General features: G+C 32.1%; 4 protein-coding genes across 6 annotated transcripts; 3 read left to right on the top strand and 1 right to left on the bottom strand.

Annotated features, from left to right (window-relative positions):
• LOC104786500 (actin-depolymerizing factor 6-like) lies at positions 32 to 1290 on the top strand. Its single transcript, XM_010511923.1, has 3 exons — positions 32 to 306; positions 596 to 861; positions 976 to 1290. Exons 1-3 carry the CDS (start codon positions 283 to 285, stop codon positions 1124 to 1126), a joined length of 441 nt encoding a protein of 146 aa, XP_010510225.1. The 5' UTR covers positions 32 to 282; the 3' UTR covers positions 1127 to 1290.
• Positions 1701 to 4099, top strand: LOC104786499 (transcription factor bHLH91-like). Of its 2 annotated transcripts, XM_010511922.2 has the most exons (4): positions 1701 to 2273; positions 2495 to 3260; positions 3356 to 3805; positions 3910 to 4099. In XM_010511922.2, exons 2-4 carry the CDS (start codon positions 2511 to 2513, stop codon positions 4009 to 4011), a joined length of 1302 nt encoding a protein of 433 aa, XP_010510224.1. In that variant the 5' UTR covers positions 1701 to 2273; positions 2495 to 2510; the 3' UTR covers positions 4012 to 4099. The 2 variants fall into 2 exon arrangements, with proteins under 2 accessions (XP_010510224.1, XP_019101387.1); XM_019245842.1 differs by having other exon boundaries at positions 1701 to 3260.
• On the top strand, positions 12463 to 14782 carry LOC104786498 (transcription factor bHLH10-like). 2 transcript variants are annotated; one of them, XM_010511920.2, is made up of 5 exons: positions 12463 to 12546; positions 12821 to 12880; positions 12991 to 13868; positions 13946 to 14383; positions 14482 to 14782. In XM_010511920.2, the coding sequence occupies exons 2-5, from the start codon at positions 12874 to 12876 to the stop codon at positions 14581 to 14583; spliced, it is 1425 nt and encodes a 474-aa protein (XP_010510222.1). In that variant the 5' UTR covers positions 12463 to 12546; positions 12821 to 12873; the 3' UTR covers positions 14584 to 14782. The 2 variants fall into 2 exon arrangements, with proteins under 2 accessions (XP_010510222.1, XP_019101386.1); XM_019245841.1 differs by lacking the exon at positions 12463 to 12546 and having other exon boundaries at positions 12776 to 12880.
• On the bottom strand, positions 17790 to 18748 carry LOC104786496 (ethylene-responsive transcription factor 15-like). The gene has a single exon (XM_010511919.2). The coding sequence runs from the start codon at positions 18601 to 18603 to the stop codon at positions 17866 to 17868; it is 738 nt and encodes a 245-aa protein (XP_010510221.1). The 5' UTR covers positions 18604 to 18748; the 3' UTR covers positions 17790 to 17865.

Below are 21106 nucleotides of genomic sequence, written 5' to 3'. Positions count from 1 at the left end.
GGGGGGGGGGGGGGGGGGGGGGGGGGGGGGGTCAAGAAGAAGGAGGAAGACGACCTCTCTCTCTCACGCGTTGATCTAACGCCACCGCCCACTTCTACTTTTCTTCTGCAACACCCAATTCAAAAACCAAACTAATTGGTTAAGCAAAAAAGTGTGCACAAAAGAGCAAAGCGACGCATCTGATTACTTTGTTTCCGGGATTTTGATAAATTCCGGATTCGTCTTCGTCTCTCAAAAACCCCAGATTCTCTCACTTGCTCTGAAGAAAGCAGAATCAAAATCATGTCTTTCAGATCACTTAGCAGGGTAAGTAATCACAAAAAAACTCTCCTTTTTTTAATTTTCCAGTAGAATTCTTTGATAAAAATCGTGTCTTTACAAAAATTTCAAATGGAATAAGACTCTTTCTCGCATGCATCTTCACTCTTCGTTTCTATGAGAAAAGTTTTTTTAAAAAATGATTTTGATGAAAGCCCATCTCCATTTAGATCACTATGAAGTCATTTAGATGATTGAACTTAGTTTTAAGACTGGATTGTGATATTAAAAAATCGAATCTTTTTGGTATGGGTTTGATATTTTTGATAATGTGCAGCCAAATGCAAGATCTGGAATGGGTGTTGCAGATGAGAGCAAAACAACATTTCATGAGCTTCAGAGGAAAAAAACTCATCGCTACGTCGTCTTCAGGATCGATGAATCCAAGAACGAAGTCGTAGTTGAGAAAACTGGCAACCCTGCTGAGAGCTACGATGATTTCTTAGCTTCACTTCCTGATAATGACTGCAGATACGCTGTTTATGACTTTGATTTCGTCACTTCTGAGAATTGTCAAAAGAGCAAAATCTTCTTCTTTGCTTGGTTGGTTTTGATTGATTACCTCTAAGAAAAGTTTGAGACTTTTTGATGATGATGATGAGTTCAAAGCTAAAGATTATGATTGGGGACTTTTTTTTTTTTTATAATGTTTTGTAGGTCTCCTGAGACTTCTCATATTAGAGCGAAGATGCTTTACTCGACTTCTAAAGAACAGTTTAGGAGGGAGCTTCATGGGATTCACTATGAGATTCAAGCTACTGATTCTACTGAGGTTGATCTTGAAGTGTTGCGCGAACGAGCAAACTGAGCGAAATAAAATTGTCTCTTCTCAAAACTTATGGTAATGTAATGAATAATCTCGATGACTATCCGAATTTTTTCGTATTCTCGTGGATGGATTTGTGTAAACTCTCACAGTTTCATGTTCTATATTAACTGTCAATGTCAGTAAATGTTTCAAGATTGATTGCACATAGCTTAAAAACCTCAAGTAACTTAAACTGTAAACAAAGTTTTTAGATACCAAAGAATGTTGTGAATCGGTGATGAGTCTGATGACATAGAGCAGCCTGATGACGAAAGGTTCTTCACTTAATCAAAGACTTCATAGTTAGCAATTTCTTTGATATGTGTAATATGTTGATTTCTCCATAAGTTTATGTTTGTGGTTGTAGCCATCTAGAGTAACATCAATTGTGTGTGGACTTGGTCGCAAGTTTTGTGAAAAAATGACTTCACTACCCTTGGCCGTTTAGGAGATTTCGAGTGGGGAGATTGCATGACCCAACTGAAATCCTCAATTATATAATTTTAAAAGCCATTATCATATGTTTAATTAGCTAATCTCATATTAACAGCAACTGTTATTGTTTATCTTTCATCTTACCATTAGGTTAGGTAGGTCCATTCCCCTTAAGTTATCATCATCATTTATCCACTATTTGTTCCACATTGGGGAACATTTTGTAATAAAATGTGGAATTAGAAGGAAAATAAATCTTACTTCCAACATATTTCATTAGTTTTTTTTGTAATTTTTATTGCTCCAACCTATACCTGATAAATCTTTCTTTCTCATTTGAATAATTCGTTTATATTAAAGGGAGAACAAAAAAAAGAAAAAAGAGCAGAAAATAAATTGTTTCCTCTCTGTCTTCCAAGTATATAGTTGAGAGAGAGCTGTCCAAAAACAAAAACAAACACGTCCAAAAAACTCTCTCTTGTGGGAACAAGAAAGACCCAAAAGACACAAACACACCCAAACTCCCCATCAAACAGAAATAAAGCATACCAAAAAAGCTTCTCTTTTTATCTTCTTTCTTAACTATTGAGTTTCAAATGTTGAAATGATCTTTGAAGGTGTGAATCAGGAAATTTATGAAACATAGTTTGTGGTTTACTTAAGCTTTCAAGGACTACAAAGAAGGAGAGAAGATCATCATCATCAAACTCTGGTAATGAGAGCATTTCAATAACTAAAGTCCAAATTTGAATCAATACTACAAATGTTAGAGAAGAGATGATATCAAACACACACAAAAAGCACTTATTTTTTTCCAATCTAAAAGAAATGAACTGAAATGGATTAGTTTGAGATTAGGTTTGGTAATATGCTTTTGTCTTTAATGAGTTGTTATGGTGGTGGAATTTTTTTTTTTTTTTTTTTTGGTTGCAGCAAGATCAGTTGAGAAATGAGAATGTATGAAGAAAGTTCATGTTTTGATCCTATACCAACGGTGGAAGCAATGATGGACAACAACGGTGGTGGCTTCTGTGAGGCGGAAACAACTTTTCCGGTAAGCCACCAGTACCAACCACCGCTTGGAAGCACAACAAACAGCTTTAACGATGATCTTAAGCTACCAACAATGGAGGAGTTCTCTGTTTTCCCTTCTGTTATCTCTCTCCCTAATTCAGAACCTCAGAACCAAAGCAACAACAACAACCATATGATCAACCAGATGATTCAAGACTCGAATTGGGGTGTTTCTGCAGACAACTCTGGATTCTTCATGAACACGTCTGATCCAAACACAACATCAACTCAACAAATCCCTGATCTTCTCAGTCTCTTGCATTTGCCTAGATGCTCAATCCCATTACCAAGCTCGAACCTATCGGACATAATGTCGGATTCTTGCTTTGCGTATGACCCCCTTTACCACTTAAACCTTCCTCCACAACCTCCATTGATCCCTGCTAGTGACTACTCAGGGTTCTTGCTTGGAATTGATACCAATATTACTACTCAAAGAGACGATGATTCAAATGTTGGGAATGAGATTAACATTGATAGCGGAATCATCGAGTTTAGTAAAGAGATTAGGCGTAAAGGAAGAGGAAAGCGAAAGAACAGACCTTTTACAACAGAGCGTGAGCGAAGATGTCACTTGAATGAGCGGTACGAGGCCTTGAAACTGCTCATTCCTAGCCCTAGCAAGGTTAGTTATTACTTACTACTTACGAAAAGAGTCTTTCTTATTATAGTTTTCACTCAATGTCTCTTTGCTAAATTTATATAATCTCTTTGTTTTAGGGAGATAGAGCATCAATTCTTCAAGATGGAATCGATTACATCAACGAGCTACGCAGAAGAGTAAGCGAGCTTAAGTATTTGGTAGAGAGAAAAAGATGTGGTGGGAGACACCAGAACAATGAAGTAGACAACAACAACAACAACTTGGATGGTCAGAATGATGAAGATGATGTTGATGATGAAAACATGAATAAGAAGCCCGAGAGCGAAGTAACGGATCAGTGTTCAAGCAACAACTCGCTGAGATGTTCATGGCTGCAGAGGAAATCAAAAGCAAGTGAAGTTGATGTTAGGATTGTTGATGATGAAGTAACAATCAAAGTTGTCCAGAAGAAGAAGATCAACTGTTTGTTGCTTGTCTCCAAAGTACTTGATCATCTTCAGCTTGAGCTTCACCATGTTGCAGGTGGACAGATTGGTGAGCATTACAGTTTCTTGTTCAACACCAAGGTCAGTGATCATCGATGAATATATATAACCAACCTTTGATTTATGGATTTGAATATATATTGTTTGGAATGAGTTTTGGTGATAATCATTGAAATAAAATGCAGATATATGAAGGATCAACAATATATGCAAGTGCAATAGCAAACAGAGTGATTGAAGTTGTGGATAAACACTACATGGCTTCTCTTCCCATCAATAACTATTAAAATAATAGGCTAACTTAAATGTATCTTCTGACCCTTTTTTTATTTTCTAATCCATGTTTACTCATTTGCAAAACCAAATAAAAACTCATTTTGGAGCCAAATTTAAGTTTCCTAGTTTGGATTTCTTTTAATTAATATAAAATGTATTCTCCATTGTGTTCTCCATTTCTTCTACACCATTCTCTATATTACTGGTAAAGGAAATGATACACAAGTATTGATGATGAACCAGATCATAGTCATGCTTCGATCCCTCCATAGTCCATACTTTTATAGGTCTCTCTATTAATCATATAAAAAGCCTAGACAATCCCAAGTTATAAGAGATATCTCATACTTGTTAGAAATTTTGTAACGCTTTGGTGATAGGTTTTGGCAGAACCAGGTCAGAGTTTTTAAGTAGAGTTTGTAATCGACAAAGTGCAAACCATCTAAGCGGTTAAGCGTTTAAAAAACATTGTTATGTCGATTACTTTAACGATCTCCTTTAAAAACAGATAAACCAAATTGTCTGGTCCGGCACAACATTTCAAGTTTACGTACAAATCTACTTTAAAAATTGATACAAACATGCTTACGAATCTTAAGATAGTATACGGTTTGGAAATAGGATGGGGACAGTAGCAAACTAGCAGTGTACGATAGAGGTAGGTGACCAGAATTTTTTCAGTTTCAAATCAAGGAGTTACGAGATTGTCCCTGATTACTTTTGGGTTGTGGGACCTACCCACTCATCTTCTCTCAAACAAACCCACTTTCTTTGCTATAAACAGATATGGCATGATCTAACCACAATTGTTCATAATTTCTTTTCAATTTTGATAAAAGGAAGTTAAAAAAAAAAAATTCAACATCAAGTTTAACCGATCCGAAATCAACACATCTATATAGATAAATGAAACTACAGTTTGGCACTTTTGGAAAAAGAAATTAAAATGGGGTATTTTGAGGAATTCCAAAATATCTTATTATATAAACTTTGATGTCAAAGTTACACATTAACAAGATCGTGACATGTGTCAAATATATTGACTAGATGTTGACATATGTCAAAAAAACATATATTTTTTAATAAAACGTAGTAAGACATCTAATTATATTTACAAAATTTTACATGTTTATATTTTAAAATTTTTATTTTTCTAAATCAAAAAAAGGAAAACTAACAAAATCAATATATTTTCTATTGTATGCTAATTATATATACGTGTGTTCTCAATAAAATTTGACATGTGTAAGCAAAAACTTAATTTATTAATCATGGATATTAATCAATAAATAATGAATAATAAAGTTAAAAAGAATAACGTAAGTTATTTAACATAATTTTAGTCGGATATAAATTGTATTTCTCGTTGTAATATAAATTTTTATTGTAAGTAAGTACACAAAACCTTGAAAGAATAATGAACTTAAAAAGAAAATTTTTTAATACATGATGTGTATTAGTATAGTTTTACATGTTTTATTTCAAAGATTTTAATGCATATAGTAATATGAGAAACCTGAAAAAAAAATATAGAATTGAGTTTGTAGGAATGAATTTTTGGTTAATTGATGAAAATTGGCAAAAGTATTACTTATGAAATTATGACATAGAAGAATAATATTTTGGATATTTTTGGATTTCAAAAATTTTTGTGGATATTAACTGACTTTTTTACTGATTATTTTTATAGTTAAATTTCAAATACTAACCAATATACTTATTATCTCATATGATGCCCATATTATTATTTTTTATTAAAATTTTAACTCTAATCTATGAAGAAGTGAATTATGGTTTTACGATGAAATAGATAGTTAAATGTGATTAGTAAACTGAATGTCTAACTATGAAATTTATTTTAGATTTAAAATTTTTCAAATATTAATATGTATCATTTAAAAAAAATTATTTAAGAATATTAGTAATATTTTTATGTTTGATTTTATAATTTCAACACATGTATTTTTGCAATGCATATGTTGAAACATAAGATCATTTGAAATAAATTATAATTTATAGGAATGAATCTTCAGTTATTTGATAAGAATGTTTCTATATCTTTATATGTTAATGCATGTAGTAATATGAGAAACATGAAAAAAACATAAAAATTGAGTTTGTATGAATGAATTTTTGGTTAATTGATAAAAATTGATAAAAGTATTACTTATGAAATTATGACGTATAGAACAATAATGTTTAGGATATTTTTGGATTTCAAAAATTTTGTGGATATTAACTGACTTTTTTACTGATTATTTTTATTGTTCAATTTAAAATACTAACCAATATACATATTATGTCATATGATGCTCATATTATTTTTTATTAAAATTTTAACTATAATCCATGAAGAAGTAAATTATGGTTTTATGATAAAATAGATAGTTAAATGTGATTACTAAACTGAATGTCTAACGATGAAATTTATTTAAGATTAAAAAAAATTCAAATATTAATATGTATCATTTAAAAAAATTTCATTTAAGAATATTAATAATATTTTTTATGTTTGCTTTTACAATTTCAACACATGTATTTTTGTAATGCATGTGTTAAAGCATAAGATAACTTGAAATAAATTATAATTTATAGGAATGAATCTTCAGTTATTTGATAAGAATGTTTCTATATCTTTATATATGTTTTTATTTTATAAATTTCACTCATTTAAAATTGATTATGACATGAGGTAAAATTAGTACTTATGAGATAGCAACATAACAAATATATCTTAAATAATGTTGATTCAGTTTTTTTGCAAATTATATTTGGTTCATTTTTATTTGTATTTCTAATTTTTACTAAGATATTGATTTGATATGATGTATTAATTGTGTTTGATATATAATATTTAGTTCTATGCATTTAGATGAAATGTATAATTAAACTTAAAATATGGTTTATTTTGATGGTATAGAAATTTAAATGGTACTTCCTGTCCTATAAGAGTTTTTGGGTAAACACATAAAGAATAATAAACAATAAATATTATGTCATTTATAAAATTTCAACCAATAGGAAAATATACTGCATAGTTTAAATAGTTATAATTTGTTATATTCATAAAAATTGTGTATAGAAATTTGAGAAAATATGATAAAATAGAGCAAAAAAGCCTTAAAACTCTTATATAATAAAACTGAAAGAGTATTAAAATGAAATATGGGAGGTTCATATTCAACTAGATAAGGACCCGTCCGTTGTGCGGGTTTAAAGTTTTGTAAATAAAATAAAATTTAATAAAAATTTATTGTACATTATTTATAAAAAAAAAATTGTTATACTGATTATATCAATATACAAATTTTTTATGAATGTTACCATTAAAAATGTATTTTTTACACTTAGGTATATTGTATGTTACAAATCTATTATTTACTACCACCTAAAAAAAGTCTATATGAACAAATTAAGCCAACTATTATATGTCTCTTTACTTTCACTTTTACATAGTTTCTTTAATCACTAAAATTGTTGGCTAAAAAACATTTTGAGTAAAAAATAAATTACATCACAGTAGTGTATGACTAACCATAGAGAGAACCTCGGTTCTGCTCTGCGCTCTTATAGAGAGAACCTTGCGTCCAACCTCATCCACCAAGGAGAGAACCTTCGCTCCGCCTTCCTCCCTTGAGGAGATAACCTTGCATCCAACCTCTCCCACCTTTCTCTCTTGGGGAGATAACCTTGCGTCCAACCTCCTCCACCATAGAGAGAATCTCAGTTCTGCCCTCTTCCTGTGTGGAGAGAACATGTTCACGTCTTTTAGTTATCTCAAAGTGGCTTGTTCCAGCAACCAATGAAACTAAATACCCTTTTCCAACGTCACAAAATCTTTTGATAGTAACTAATGTTAAATTTTACAATGTATTCATGGAAGTTTCTTTGACACACCATAATGTAATCTCTGTCTTCAAGCTCCTATGGATCTATCAACAACAATTTATGTTTTCCAATCTATCTATGTTTGTTATAGGCTTGTGTTTAATTAGCCTATTTTATCCAACCATTAGGTTGATGACTTTCTCCTCTTTATCTCCTTTTGAGATTGAACGAATGGTGACAATTATGTTTATACAAAAAAAAAGGTCTATGACCAACCAATCAAGATTGAGAAGTTAGAAGAAAATTAATTTGACATAATTAATAAAATAATAAAAAATTATAAGCACGGTAATATATGAATCTTAAATAATTCAAAGATGAAAATATAAATTAAATAAAACAATCTAAAACTATTACAATAAATTTTTAAAATACAGTATTAGAAAAAGAAGATACATATATTAATTTTCCATTTTTTTGGGTCAACATATTAATCATACGTATTCCAAACTGAAAAAATAGAAAGTAGGAGTATATTTTGGTTTAAAAAAATAAGAAAAATTTGTCTTCCAATTAAAAAAATTTGACCAATAGAAAAAAGTTGAAAGCAATATTTCTGAATAAATTATTTTGTTAGATGAATAATATGAGAAAAAAACAGAAGTAATTATTTACATTGTTTAGAATTAATAATGTTTTGTATATTTTCATTAATCTCTTTTCTATTTTATGAGAAAATTTATTCCAATGAGCTTATTGTTTTTTTAAAAAATTTCTTGCTTCCCACTTTCTTGTAAGACATACTATCATTAAACGATAAGAACGTTTTCTGTTTAGTTGATCTAATGTTATATAATCTCTATTGTTATCTTGCATTTATTTATTCATCTTTCTTTTTTTATGCTACATGTCCTGCAAATTAATAGAAGTAATAATAACACCGTGAGAAATTTGTTAATCCCAAAAATCTTAGTTATTATGCATAAGAAACTTTGTTAAGTGAAGTGACCTTAGTGCAGTGGCCAAAGGTAAGTCTTTAATGCACAAGGCACCATCACACCCGGGATCGAGTCCCGCTCCCTACGAATTTAGGGATTAGGCTAATGGGCCGGCCTGTTGTGGTCCAATAGTTGAAAAAAAAAAAACTTTGTTAACACTTCAAAGTCAAAGATTGCGTAGTATGCATTATGAAATTGGGAAACGAAACAAAATTAAAAGAAACAACGACGAAAACATGTGGTAATATTTAGAAATCTTTTTATATAGTCGCTTCGATTAGACAACAAACAAATTGCCTTCGAGACTTGTTCAAGAACAATGATGTGTCAAACAAAAGGTTAATAAAAAACAAAGAAGAAAATTTTACCAAGAAAAACAAAGCTAGTCGAAATTATTTTGTTTGGTGAAAAATATGTCATCATCTCTTTGATTATATAGAGGTGTATATTTACAATCCTTTTCGGATTAACAACTCTTTTATTTTAATATAATAAGAATTTACAATTATTTTATGCATTGAAAAATGTGATTTGTTTAAATTGACACTTGTCACGATCTGATGAGTTACTAACTTTGATATGTGATTTCTGATCGTTAAAATTGACACGTGTCATGATCTGATGAGTTACTAACTTGGATATTTAATCGTTAAAACTGACACATGTTACGATCTGGTGAGTTTTTAACTTTGATCTCTAATCGTTAAAACTAACACGTGTCACGATCTGGTGAGTTACTAACTTTGAGAACTAAGCTTTATATAATAAGATATTAAAATGTTACAAGATAAAATCTAAAAACATGTATATTACTACTTAATTATTCTCTTTACTGATTCACATAATCTATATCTCTTTATTGATTCACATAATCTATTATTGGGGAGGTAAAGCATCCATTGTTCAAGATGGGATCGATTACATCTACGATTTATGCCGACTAGTAACTAGTAAGCGAGCTCAAGTATTTGGTTGAGAAGAAAAAAAAGGTGGTAAAAGACACAAGAACATTAAAGTAGACAATGGAAATTCATTATATGCCATTAGGGCTCTAGAGCATCCATTCTCGACGATGAGGCTTGATGAATATATGGAGATGAAGCCGGAGAGGGATTATGTAATAGATCAATGTTACGTTCATGGGTGGAGAAGAAATCGAAAATAGAAAAAGTTTATGTTACGGTTATTGATAATGAAGTAACAATCGAAGTTGTGTAGAAAAAGAAGATCAGTTGTTTGTTTATTGTCTCCAAAGTGCTTGGTCAGTTTCATCTTAATCTTTACCATGTCGCTGGATGAAATTTTGGTGAGCACTACAGGTTCTTGCTCAAAACCAAGGTCTAGTGATCGAGTCTTGATTATGTATTTTAAATTTGAATACATGGGATTGACCTTTGTTGATTATTGCACAAAATGCAGATTTAAGAAGGATCAACAATGGATGCAAGTGCAATAGCAAATAGAGTGATTGAAGTTGTGGACAAACACTACAAGGCTGCTTAGTGCTTCCCATCAATAACATTTAATAAGCTGATCATTTCATCTATTTTCTACCATGTTTACTCATTTGCAAGACTAAATAAGTACGTAATTTGGAGTCTGATTTTAGACTACAATATGGTATAGATATGATCCGGTTAAAACTTTCTTTAGTACTTAAAACTGAAAAGGTGTCTAATCCATCAAAACTTGTAATTTCCATTTTAAATAAGAAAGAATGATGTGGTAGCCTTTCTTAACAGCGAGCATGCAAATTCATATATGTAAAGGCATATTAATTCGATACTAAATATTCTGATTAACATTAAGATGATCGATGAAGCAAATAACCATGGAGGCTCATGCCTCATGGTCCATATAGTTTAAAGGTAGCCAAATTATGCCTAGACCATCCCGGGGAAATGTATCTCATTTTGGTTAGGGATATTGTGGCAAGTTAGACCAGTTAAATCAGGTTGGCAGAAGAATACCGTGGTGCAAAATTAGATTTGACATTTTAAAAGAAACATCTCTATGTGGTTTAAGCGTTAAAATAATTGAAAACATTGATATGATTGAAGATTGATTACTTTAAATCTGATCCCTTACTAATACAAACCGAGACCAAAACTTAAAAATCCAGCATGATCTTCACAAGAAGACTAATCCATTACTTTGGTCCTCTTTCTCCTTATCTGCATGCCGTGAACTGAACCCCATGAGGTGAAGCTAAGCCCCCAATTCCAAATCAGCTACAATATCAGGCAATAGAAGAAGAGGCCTCTAGTTTGTACATTTATTAATTAGGATGGGTAACAGTACTGTACCAGAGTCCAGAGAAGTAGGTGACCATATTTTAAGTAGTTTCTGTCAATTACAATATGTATTATCTTAATTCTCTTACAAAGTGAAATTATATAATCTCATTCTTGGAAGTGGGACCTACCTGTACTACTTCTCAAACAAACCCGGATAGCTCTCTCTCTTTCTTTTGCTATAAACAGAAATCGCATGACCCAACCGCTCAACAAGGAAACTTATAAGAATATATCAATATACTAATATTTTTAATCGAAAACATAATTAGTTTTCCTCACAGGTCTCTCAATTTATTTGGGTTTTTTTTTCAGAGCATACATTAATAAATAGAAAGTAGCTTGAAATGTAATAAACAGATATGATGATTCGAATTGAATATCTTATCTTCAAAACAATCCATAATAGTAAAATACTTTGTTTACTAGAGATTCTATATTATATGTCTTCAAGTATCGATCTAATGATGTCATTTGATAGGTAGCTTATTTTTGTCAAATGTTCTTCCAGCTTGATAATACGTTTTGTAGGTTGGTTATTAGTTAATGGGCAAATGATCATACTTATCTTATGAGTTTGAGTCTTAATATCTCTGCCATGAGCCCATGAGAGAGATAGAAGGCGAAGCTATGATGATAATGACGGAATTGTCCATAAAAGTCGTTTGCAAGGACCTGAGACTGAGAGATTCGGCTTGGGACCCATCTGTTGATCCTTCTAACCAACCTTGAAAATGTTTTGGCCACAATGATAAATCACATGCTCCAACCAAAACACACTCCAACAAACAAAAATAAAAACAACTTTTACATTTATATCAAAAAAATGACAACTTTTTGTAACGGTGAAAACTGAAAAGAATATACAATGGTAGCTTCTTTACAAATCCAAGAAAAAATTAGTAAAAAAAGTCATCCTTATAAGTTTCATGTTATAATTGTTACGATTTTGATACAACTATTTTATAAACTGAAAAAATCTAAAAACCAGTCAAATGTTTGAACCACAAATGAAAAACTACAATAGTAGTATGTCTCTAAAAAACTTTAGCTTTAACATGTTATTTATTGTTATCGTTAGCCTTTGATGGGTGACATAAATCGATACCATACCGTTTTCATTTTTGTGATTACTAAGTTATTAACTATAATAATTACTATTTACCAATTGGATGCATATAATAATTTTGATTATACTATACCATCAATTCAATAATTACATTTTCTACAACATTTTTATCCATATATGAAAAGAGGCAATATTATATACATATATATATATCATCAAATTAATAATTACATTTTCTCATCTTTTCACCTTCTTTTAGACTTCTACTGTCCCCATCTGCAAATGTCCGTACACAGAGAAGCAGAGAGACTAGTTTCATGAAACTTTCCTTCAAGGAACAACTTAAACCATTGCAAGGTTGAACTTTTCCCCCTTCTTATATCTCTCCCTTTCTCTTTATCCTCAAACTCAAACCCTAAACCCATTTGTTTATCTTTTGAATTCTGAATAACAACATTCATGTAACAATCTTTCCTCTATCGTAGAATCTAAAAAACCAAATTTTTGATTCCAAAGATTATAAATAAAAGAGCAAACTTGTTTGAAATTAGGTTCCAATTTCTGGTTTTTCCCAATCTATCTTCTTAAAAGATGGTTAAGTAAAAAAATGTTAACTTTTTTGATTTTGCAGGTGTTCAAAAAAGAATCATCTTTTTTAGAGTCAGTCGTCGTTGAACCATCTTCATGGAAGGTCACAAAGTTTTGTTTTTTTTTCTTCCATTTTCTCATCAAAGTTGCTACCTTTTTGTTTATCTCTTCATGGAAAATCTAAATCAGTGTTAATTGTTGTTACAAACGCAGAAAAAAAAGGAAACCTTTACGAGGAGATGGGTTGTTTCGATCCCAACACTCCTCCTGCTGAAGTCACGGTGGAGACTAGCTTCTCTCAAGCCGAACAACCACCACCACCACCACAACAACAACCGCCGCAAATTCTTGTCGCCGGAAGCACAAGCAATAGCAATTGCAGTGTTGAAGTAGAGGACCTCTCTGAATTCCATCTCAGCCCACAAGACTGTCCTCAAACTGCTTCAACACCTCTCCAGTTCCACATCAACCCTCCTCCTACACCTTGTGATCAGTTCCATAACAATATGATTCACCAAATGGCTACACATCATCAGCAACAGCAATCTGATTGGGATCAGCATAATGGGTATCAAGATTTCGTCAACATGGTTCCAAACTCTGCTACAACTCCTGATTTGCTTAGTCTCTTACACTTGCCTAGATGCTCATTGCCTCCTCCTCCTCTTCATCATCATCATCATCCTTCTTCTATGCTTCCTAACTCATTCTCAGACATTATGTCTTCTTCCTCTGCTGCTGCTGTCATGTACGATCCTCTCTTCCATTTGAATTTCCCTATGCAGCCTCGAGATCAGAACCACCTCAGAAACGGGTCTTCTTGTTTACTTGGAGTTGAAGATCAGATTCAGATGGATGCTAATGGTGGAGTTAATATGATGTATTTTGAAGGAGGACACAACAACAACAACAACGACAACAATGGTGATGGGTTTGACAATGGGGTTCTCGAGTTTAACACAACTGGTGCTGTTACTCGTAAAGGAAGAAGATCTCAAAAGTCTAACACTTCACCTACAGAACGTGAAAGAAGAGTTCACTTCAATGATCGTTTCCAAGACTTAAAGAGTCTCATTCCAAATCCCACAAAGGTATATACTTTGCTTTTGATTTAGTTCATGTGTATGAGAGACTATTGAAAAACATTGTTGTGGCTTAATCTCTGTAGATTGATAGAGCATCCATCGTTGGAGAGGCTATAGATTACATCAAAGAGCTGTTAAGGACAATAGAGGAGTTTAAGATGCTTGTGGAGAAGAAGAGGTTTGGGAGATTCAGGAGCAAGAAGAAAGCTAGAGTTGGAGAAGATGAACAAGAAGAAGAAGAGGACACTGTGAATTACAAGCCACAGAGCGAAGTAGACCAATCTTGTTTCAACAAGAACAACAACAACTCACTGAGATGTTCTTGGCTTAAGAGGAAATCCAAAGTAACTGAGGTCGATGTTCGCATAATCGATGATGAAGTAACCATCAAGCTCGTCCAGAAGAAGAAGATTAACTGTCTCTTGTTCACCACCAAGGTACTTGATCAGCTTCACCTTGATCTTCACCATGTTGCAGGTGGACAGATTGGTGAGCACTACAGCTTCTTGTTCAACACTAAGGTAATGAAATTTTTAGTAATATATTTGAATCTGTTTTTTTTTTTAACTTTTCAGACCAATTAAACTGATCTTTTTTTTCAATTTGATTTTTGGAGAAGATTTGTGAAGGATCTTGTGTGTATGCAAGTGGAATTGCAGACACAGTGATGGAGGTTGTGGAGAAACAGTACATGGAAGCTGTTCCAAGCAACGGTTACTAGTTTTACCAGACACACTTGTGGGGTTAATTTCTTTTTTTTTTTAATAACTTTTGTTGTACTCCCTAATGACTGATTCAGTTATTATTAGTCACTTTGGTTAATTCTCATGTTATCTAAGCTAGAGTTAGAGTGCTGATGAGGCTCTTGGTCTGGATTTTGTCTAACTCTATAAATTTCTAGCTTTATGAGAGTTTTAATTTTCGACCATTTTAATCTGTTTTGAGTTTTTACTTTTTAACTAATTGCTTTTTGGCTTTTGTTTATCAGAAAAATGTTTCATTGCTTTGTGTGAGGCTGTGTCTGTGAGCTAAGCTTTATGGTATTCTTGTTCTTGGTACACTGAAACATTCGATCAGAGTAAAATTAAATGGAAAATGTTTAACTTTTCAAGACCAAAATCGTTTTTAAATGCAAAATAAGATAGAAGTATAGAACTAATAAATCAACAAATTGGAAGTAAATTTGACCCCAAAAAAATAAATATTGTAAGAAACTTTAAACACCTCTGGGCCTGGGGTTATAATAAGCTTTTGGAATAAAAACTTGTCATGGGCTTTCTTTTGTAACTTCCAACTTTGGTCATGATGGTTTGCTTTCTTTTTTCGGCTCTCTTGTCATTCCTTAAACCCAGACCGGATCGCCTCAAATAATTTTTTTTGGCTTAGGGTGTGTGGTCTGGCCTGACCGGTTCAAACCGGATTCATCAAGGAGGGTTTTAGAAGTAGTGAAATATAATTGTAAATGTTAGAATATGTTTATAATTCTTAAAACAGTAGCTTTCTTTGTGTGCTTTTCACTTTTTCATTCTTTATGTCACACTAATGTTGTGTCAAGTCCAGTTCTAACAACTTGTCAACTCCTTAGTTCGTTCGTGCATTGCTGTGGTCATCTTATGTGGTAAACTCAGCCAAAATACTCTTTCACTAATAAGTCTTTTTCTTCTTCTTTTACATCAAAATAGATTACCCACTATACTGTAGTACTAATAAACCATATTATGCATGGGTATTATTACTAGATACCACAAATTTGAAGCATAATTAAGGAACTACCACTATGTCAGAAAAGTTGGGTAAATACCACTTTTCTAAGAGGTATTTTTACTTGTTTGCCCTCAAAACTTTAGGGAAGAGATAACTGCAGCAGATATAACGTGTAACATAACGAAATAGCATGTTACATTACAAAATAACGGAATTTTCACTTTTTTAGATTCAATGGTGGGAGGGAGAGAAGGGAATGGAGAGAGAGAAGGGAGAGATGAGGAGAGAGAGGAAGGAGAGAGAGGCGGAGGGAGAGATGGGGAGAGAGAGGAAGGAGAGAGAGGCGGAGGGAGAGAGAGGAAGGGTGAGAGGCGGAGGGAGAGAGAGGCGGAGAGAGAGAGGAAGGGAGAAAGGGAGAGAGAGGAAGGAGAGGAAGGCCAAGCATGTAATTAACTCACCCCCAGTCTGACATGTACTGTTTCATTTGTGGTAGTTTCTTAATTAAGTCTGATTTCTATGCTATCTACTGCATATACTCATTATGCATTTTGTATTATATTTTAAGTTTACAGAAAATAAATATAAAAATTGCTTCTATTCCGGTTCAGGTTTCGGTTCCGGTTAGACCATCAGGTTAATCCGGACTTAAGAAAATCATTGATTCTTTATTAATTTTGGTTTCCTAACTAGGAACTTAATCGCATCATCAGTGATGTTCTTACAATGAGCCTATTTTAATTTGGTTAAATCATATTCATATGGTACCTGCTTTGTCACAAACTGGATTATGATCCTCACCACGACTTGTCTTTTGCCATCTAATCTCCGTCGTTTTTAATTAATCAACCACCATTACTTAATTGATCACTCTTTCTTTATTTGTTAAGGCTATGATTTTGTCTCAATTCTCTTGTCTTTTCCTCGTTGTCTATCACTCTTTTTGCTTATTCCCTATTTCGAACAGGTCATATATATATACTCATACGTAAATTTGTCTTTTTGAATATATTTTCACGTTTTAAATAAAAATTTGCTGTATCACATGTTTCAACTTATTATCAATTTTGGCTGGATAGAAAACAATTTAAAATCAGATAAAATATTTATTCATACGTAATTAAATCCAGTTAAGATCCTATTTCACATACATTCAAGTTATTCAACCTCCATGTATTATTTATATTTTTAACAAACCTCCATTTTCTTTTTCTAATGTTATATATCTCTATCTCTTAGATTTTATTAATTATAAACACAAACAAACAATCTCATTAATTTCTATACATTATTGTCTCACCAGATGCCAATGCACACTAGTGATCGATCTAAACACCCAAATATGTCGTGTCTTAATCCATTTTGAGAAACATTAAAAAACAAGTATGGTTAGCAAATTATAAATGAATGCTAGCTTGCGTTTGAAGTATTCCTTTAAAGTCATAAACTTATTATTAATCTTCAAAACTCATATACAGTACGTAGACTACCAAATCCGAACGGTGATAATAGTACAGATCCTCAAAAATATTTGCATCTTATGCGTATTGAACAACAAAAATTCTCATCCAACAAAACTTCGACATGTTGTTATGATTTAAAACGTTCATAGTGTTGCTTTATTGGGTTGAGAAAGCTTCAACGAAAAAAAAAATAGTCAAGAAAGTCAAACAACCAATTGATAATGAGATTAACAATAATGATGATAACGAAAGCATCATTAACGACGTAATAACACAATATATTAAGAACGTCATAATATCTTTTATAAATCTAGATAATATAACATTTAATCGTACCTTTTATAGATCTAATCGAATTACCCTACACATAAAAAATACTTTATAGTTTATCTTATCAACCTCTTTTTTTGGTTAGATTTTGTTATTCGAACTAAGAATATACCTTTATAGATTGGATCGACTTGATTGATTTATAAGATTCACAGTCTTGGATTTACAAGAATCGCTAATTCGAGAAATTTTCATCCTCTAATATCTCTTACACTTGAAAACAATTATTAAAGCACAAAAAAAAATATATAAAGCAATTAAGGTGGACACACACACTTTCCAGCCATATAACGCAATAATGGAGTTTTTTTTTTTATCAAGAAAAAAAAAGTTTTTTTTTTAATATACACTTCAACATCACCATCGCCTCTATTCCAATAATTTCATTTGGATACAACAAACAAAAAATAAGAGAACCAAAGAAATTGCAGAATGAACAAAGCAATTTAAATATCATTATCACAAAATTATAGTTTACTAGTAGCTTTAGCTGAATACTAATTACAAGATCAACATGAGCTCATAAGAAGTTGTTCTAAATACTCGGCACCTAAATCTTCAAATACCACAAGTGTACCACTTTCTTGCTTCACAACACTCTGCTTACTACTTCTTGATGTTGAAGAAGCAGATGAAGAAGAAGAGTAAGAAGATGAATTAGAAGAAGAAGAAGACGAAGACGAAGAAGAGGATCTCTTCTTCCCTCTAGGCCGGTTCCTAAGCGAATGTTTCCTCTTCAAGGCCATAACCGGAGATCCTCCGTCATGAAGATTCACATTCTCCATTTTCTTGAGAGACTCTCTAACCACTTCCACGGGGAAATTAAGTGTCGCGAGAGATCCTTTGGTGACGAAAGCTGCTTGATCGTAAGCAAGAGCGGCTTCCTCGGCCTTGTCAAACGTCCCGAGCCAAACCCTAATCCCGTTCCTTGTGGAATCTCTTATCTCAGCTGCGAATTTGCCCCACGGCCTTTTCCTCACTCCTCTGTATGTTCTTTCTTCTTCATCAATCCCAACTTTTTCTTCCTCCTCGGAGTTGGAAACTTCACTGTTTTGGATCTCTTCCTTAACCATCATCTCCGACGACTCAAATGAGAAAAAGTCATCGGAGTAATCATAACTAGGGTACAAGAAAGATTGAGGATCAGAAGATTGATCAAAGAAACAACTCTCGTTCCATAAGAGTGATTCTTGTGATGAGCTCCAAGAACTCGGAGAAGAATACATGGGAGATTGGGAATATTCCATGAGTATTTTTTTTTTTTTCTTTTCTCTTTTCTTGTTTTTGTTATCTATTCTTGTTTGTGGGCAATAAGTTATTTCAAAACCTAATCCTATATATATAAGAGACACGGAATTTATAAGATATATGAAAGTGGGAAGTATTTTATTGTAATATTGTTTTCATAGGTCCTATTAGACAAATATGGCTGCCTTAAAAAACTAATAAAAATTCTTATACAACCGCATGGGGACCAACCACAAAACTGGTGTCTTGTTTTTTTTTTTTTCATTTCAATTGGAGGAAGAAAACAAGATTTTATACGGATCTATCCCTATTTCAAAAGCAAAGAAAGAAAGAAAAAAAAATTGGTGTTTTTAGTTTCCACGTGGCGGATTACTATTTAGAGGGGTGACGTTAGGCGGCGAGATACCGACAAAATAGATGAGATCAGCAATATCATGATGTGGCACTTGTCACCCACGTAAGTTTTGATAGACCTCGATTGTATTGTAGCTGTAGGAGGACCTGCGCTTATTGTACTGAGTTGAGTCTCCCAGAGTTGACTTGAAACATTTCCCAATATACGTTATATTAGTACTCAGATATATTCTCATAACGATCATAATTCATAACTATAGCAAAAAAAAAGAAAAGAAAATATGGATATAAATGTTATCGAGCAATGCAATATTGCAAAATGACATTTATATATTATCATTTAGAATTTGGTCATTTAGTAGCAGATATATATACCTATATTTTTTGTGAGGATATCTTTGACAAAAAAAAAAAAAAAAGAATTTGTGAGGATATACTTTTTGTTTGAAGGATGCGACGAAACTGACATATTACAATTAATCTAGAAGATACAAGGTTAAATCAAACTATTATTAATTTATGGAGAAAATAAACATCTTCATCTATATTTTGAGTTAGTGAATGGTTTATGTCATGTGTTTTATAAACTAGGGAAAGTGTGAAGTCTTCCAGACGGACTGTACGTAGTAAACTGATCATTGCAAACAAATAAAAATCCATATGGTAATTAAAGTCAGATGTTATGTATATAGTTTTTGTGTTTGTTTTGTTCGTCCGATTGAGATTGTCTTCGTGTTACCATTCTCTTAACTTTTTTTTTTATATAAATCTAAGAAAGAATATAATATTTGCGTGGTTGACACTTGACAACACATAATACTGATAGTAAAAGTTTCACGACAATTTTTTTTGTGAATAATAATTGATGTTATCAACAGAAAAGACTGATGTAACACAATATTTCACCAAATTGTTATGTTTAAATTGGGCTCACCAACTTATTTGTTGTAGTATAAATATCCAACAAAATTAACAGCGCCATTAATCAAGATATATATGACAGCATTCTACAAGTTATATAAAGCTTATTACTGATATATAGAAATTCTTCCCATCCCATGTACTTCGTTATAATAAATTTATCTACACTTTTACTAGAAATCTTTATAACAATTGGAAATAATAGTATTATAACTAGATAGAAAACTAAATTAAATTCGTCGTGATTGATAACCATATAATTAAGTAGTATTATCCAAGATCGTAATACCAGATTTTTTAGTTTTTTTCGTCTTCATTGCAATAGCCTTTTTTTACGGTTGAAACCATTGGTTTAGTTTTTGTTTTGATTAAAATTTTTAAAAGAGAAAAAGAGAGATCGAACTGTGGCCCCTAGAGAGTGGTCTTCTCTTGATCTGCCGACAGCCACTAATTTATAAATTTGGCACAAAGACAAATTAGATATTTCTGTCATAAAACCATTGGTCAATAATAATTGGTCATTTATGGTTGGAGAATAGGGTTCTGTAATAAAGATCGACTGAAACGTCACAAAGCTTAACGAAATTGACTTTTTTTTTTTTTGTGTTCTTAAAAAATCGAGAACTGAAATTGGATGAGGTTTCCTCGACACCACCTTTATGATTGGAAACTTTTTGAATGGATTCTATAATGCATATAACGGTTAAAAAAATCCTGAAACCTGTGTTTAGCTAAATTAATATGGCGCTAAAGTGTTTTCTCTTTCTGATTGAGAGGAAATGGTTCTCGATCAGATTGAGTTATGGATCAGACTGGGAGAGATCCTCTACATTATACTCAAAATGTTGTAATGTAACTTGTATGCTAAGATATTTATATGAGTTGATAACATCGAAGTATCATTTTCAGGAAGTGTTTGACTTGGTGTATTATATGTTGTGATATGTGCAAAATTTGCTTGTTTCTTTCACGTTTGATAGACTAGAATTTCTCTACTACATCTACTGACTCGGAATGTGTGGGTGACTTTTTCAGATAACTTCTTGTGAATCACAAAATACACGTATCATATTCATATCAAATTGGCTAATTACTACCTAACAGTTAAAATTTACTTCTCGTAGTTATTTTTTATTTTAATAATCCATTACATTTTTAAAAAAGTTTTAAAATAACTTGAAATTATAAATTTCATATAACACAACGCATGCATGTATAACAATAGAA

This window comes from Camelina sativa, chromosome 5, assembly GCF_000633955.1.
Source record: "Camelina sativa cultivar DH55 chromosome 5, Cs, whole genome shotgun sequence".
NCBI classification, from domain to species: domain Eukaryota; kingdom Viridiplantae; phylum Streptophyta; class Magnoliopsida; order Brassicales; family Brassicaceae; genus Camelina; species Camelina sativa.
The sequence above is the reverse complement of the archived record's forward strand: the minus strand, read 5'-3'. Positions and strand labels throughout refer to the sequence as shown.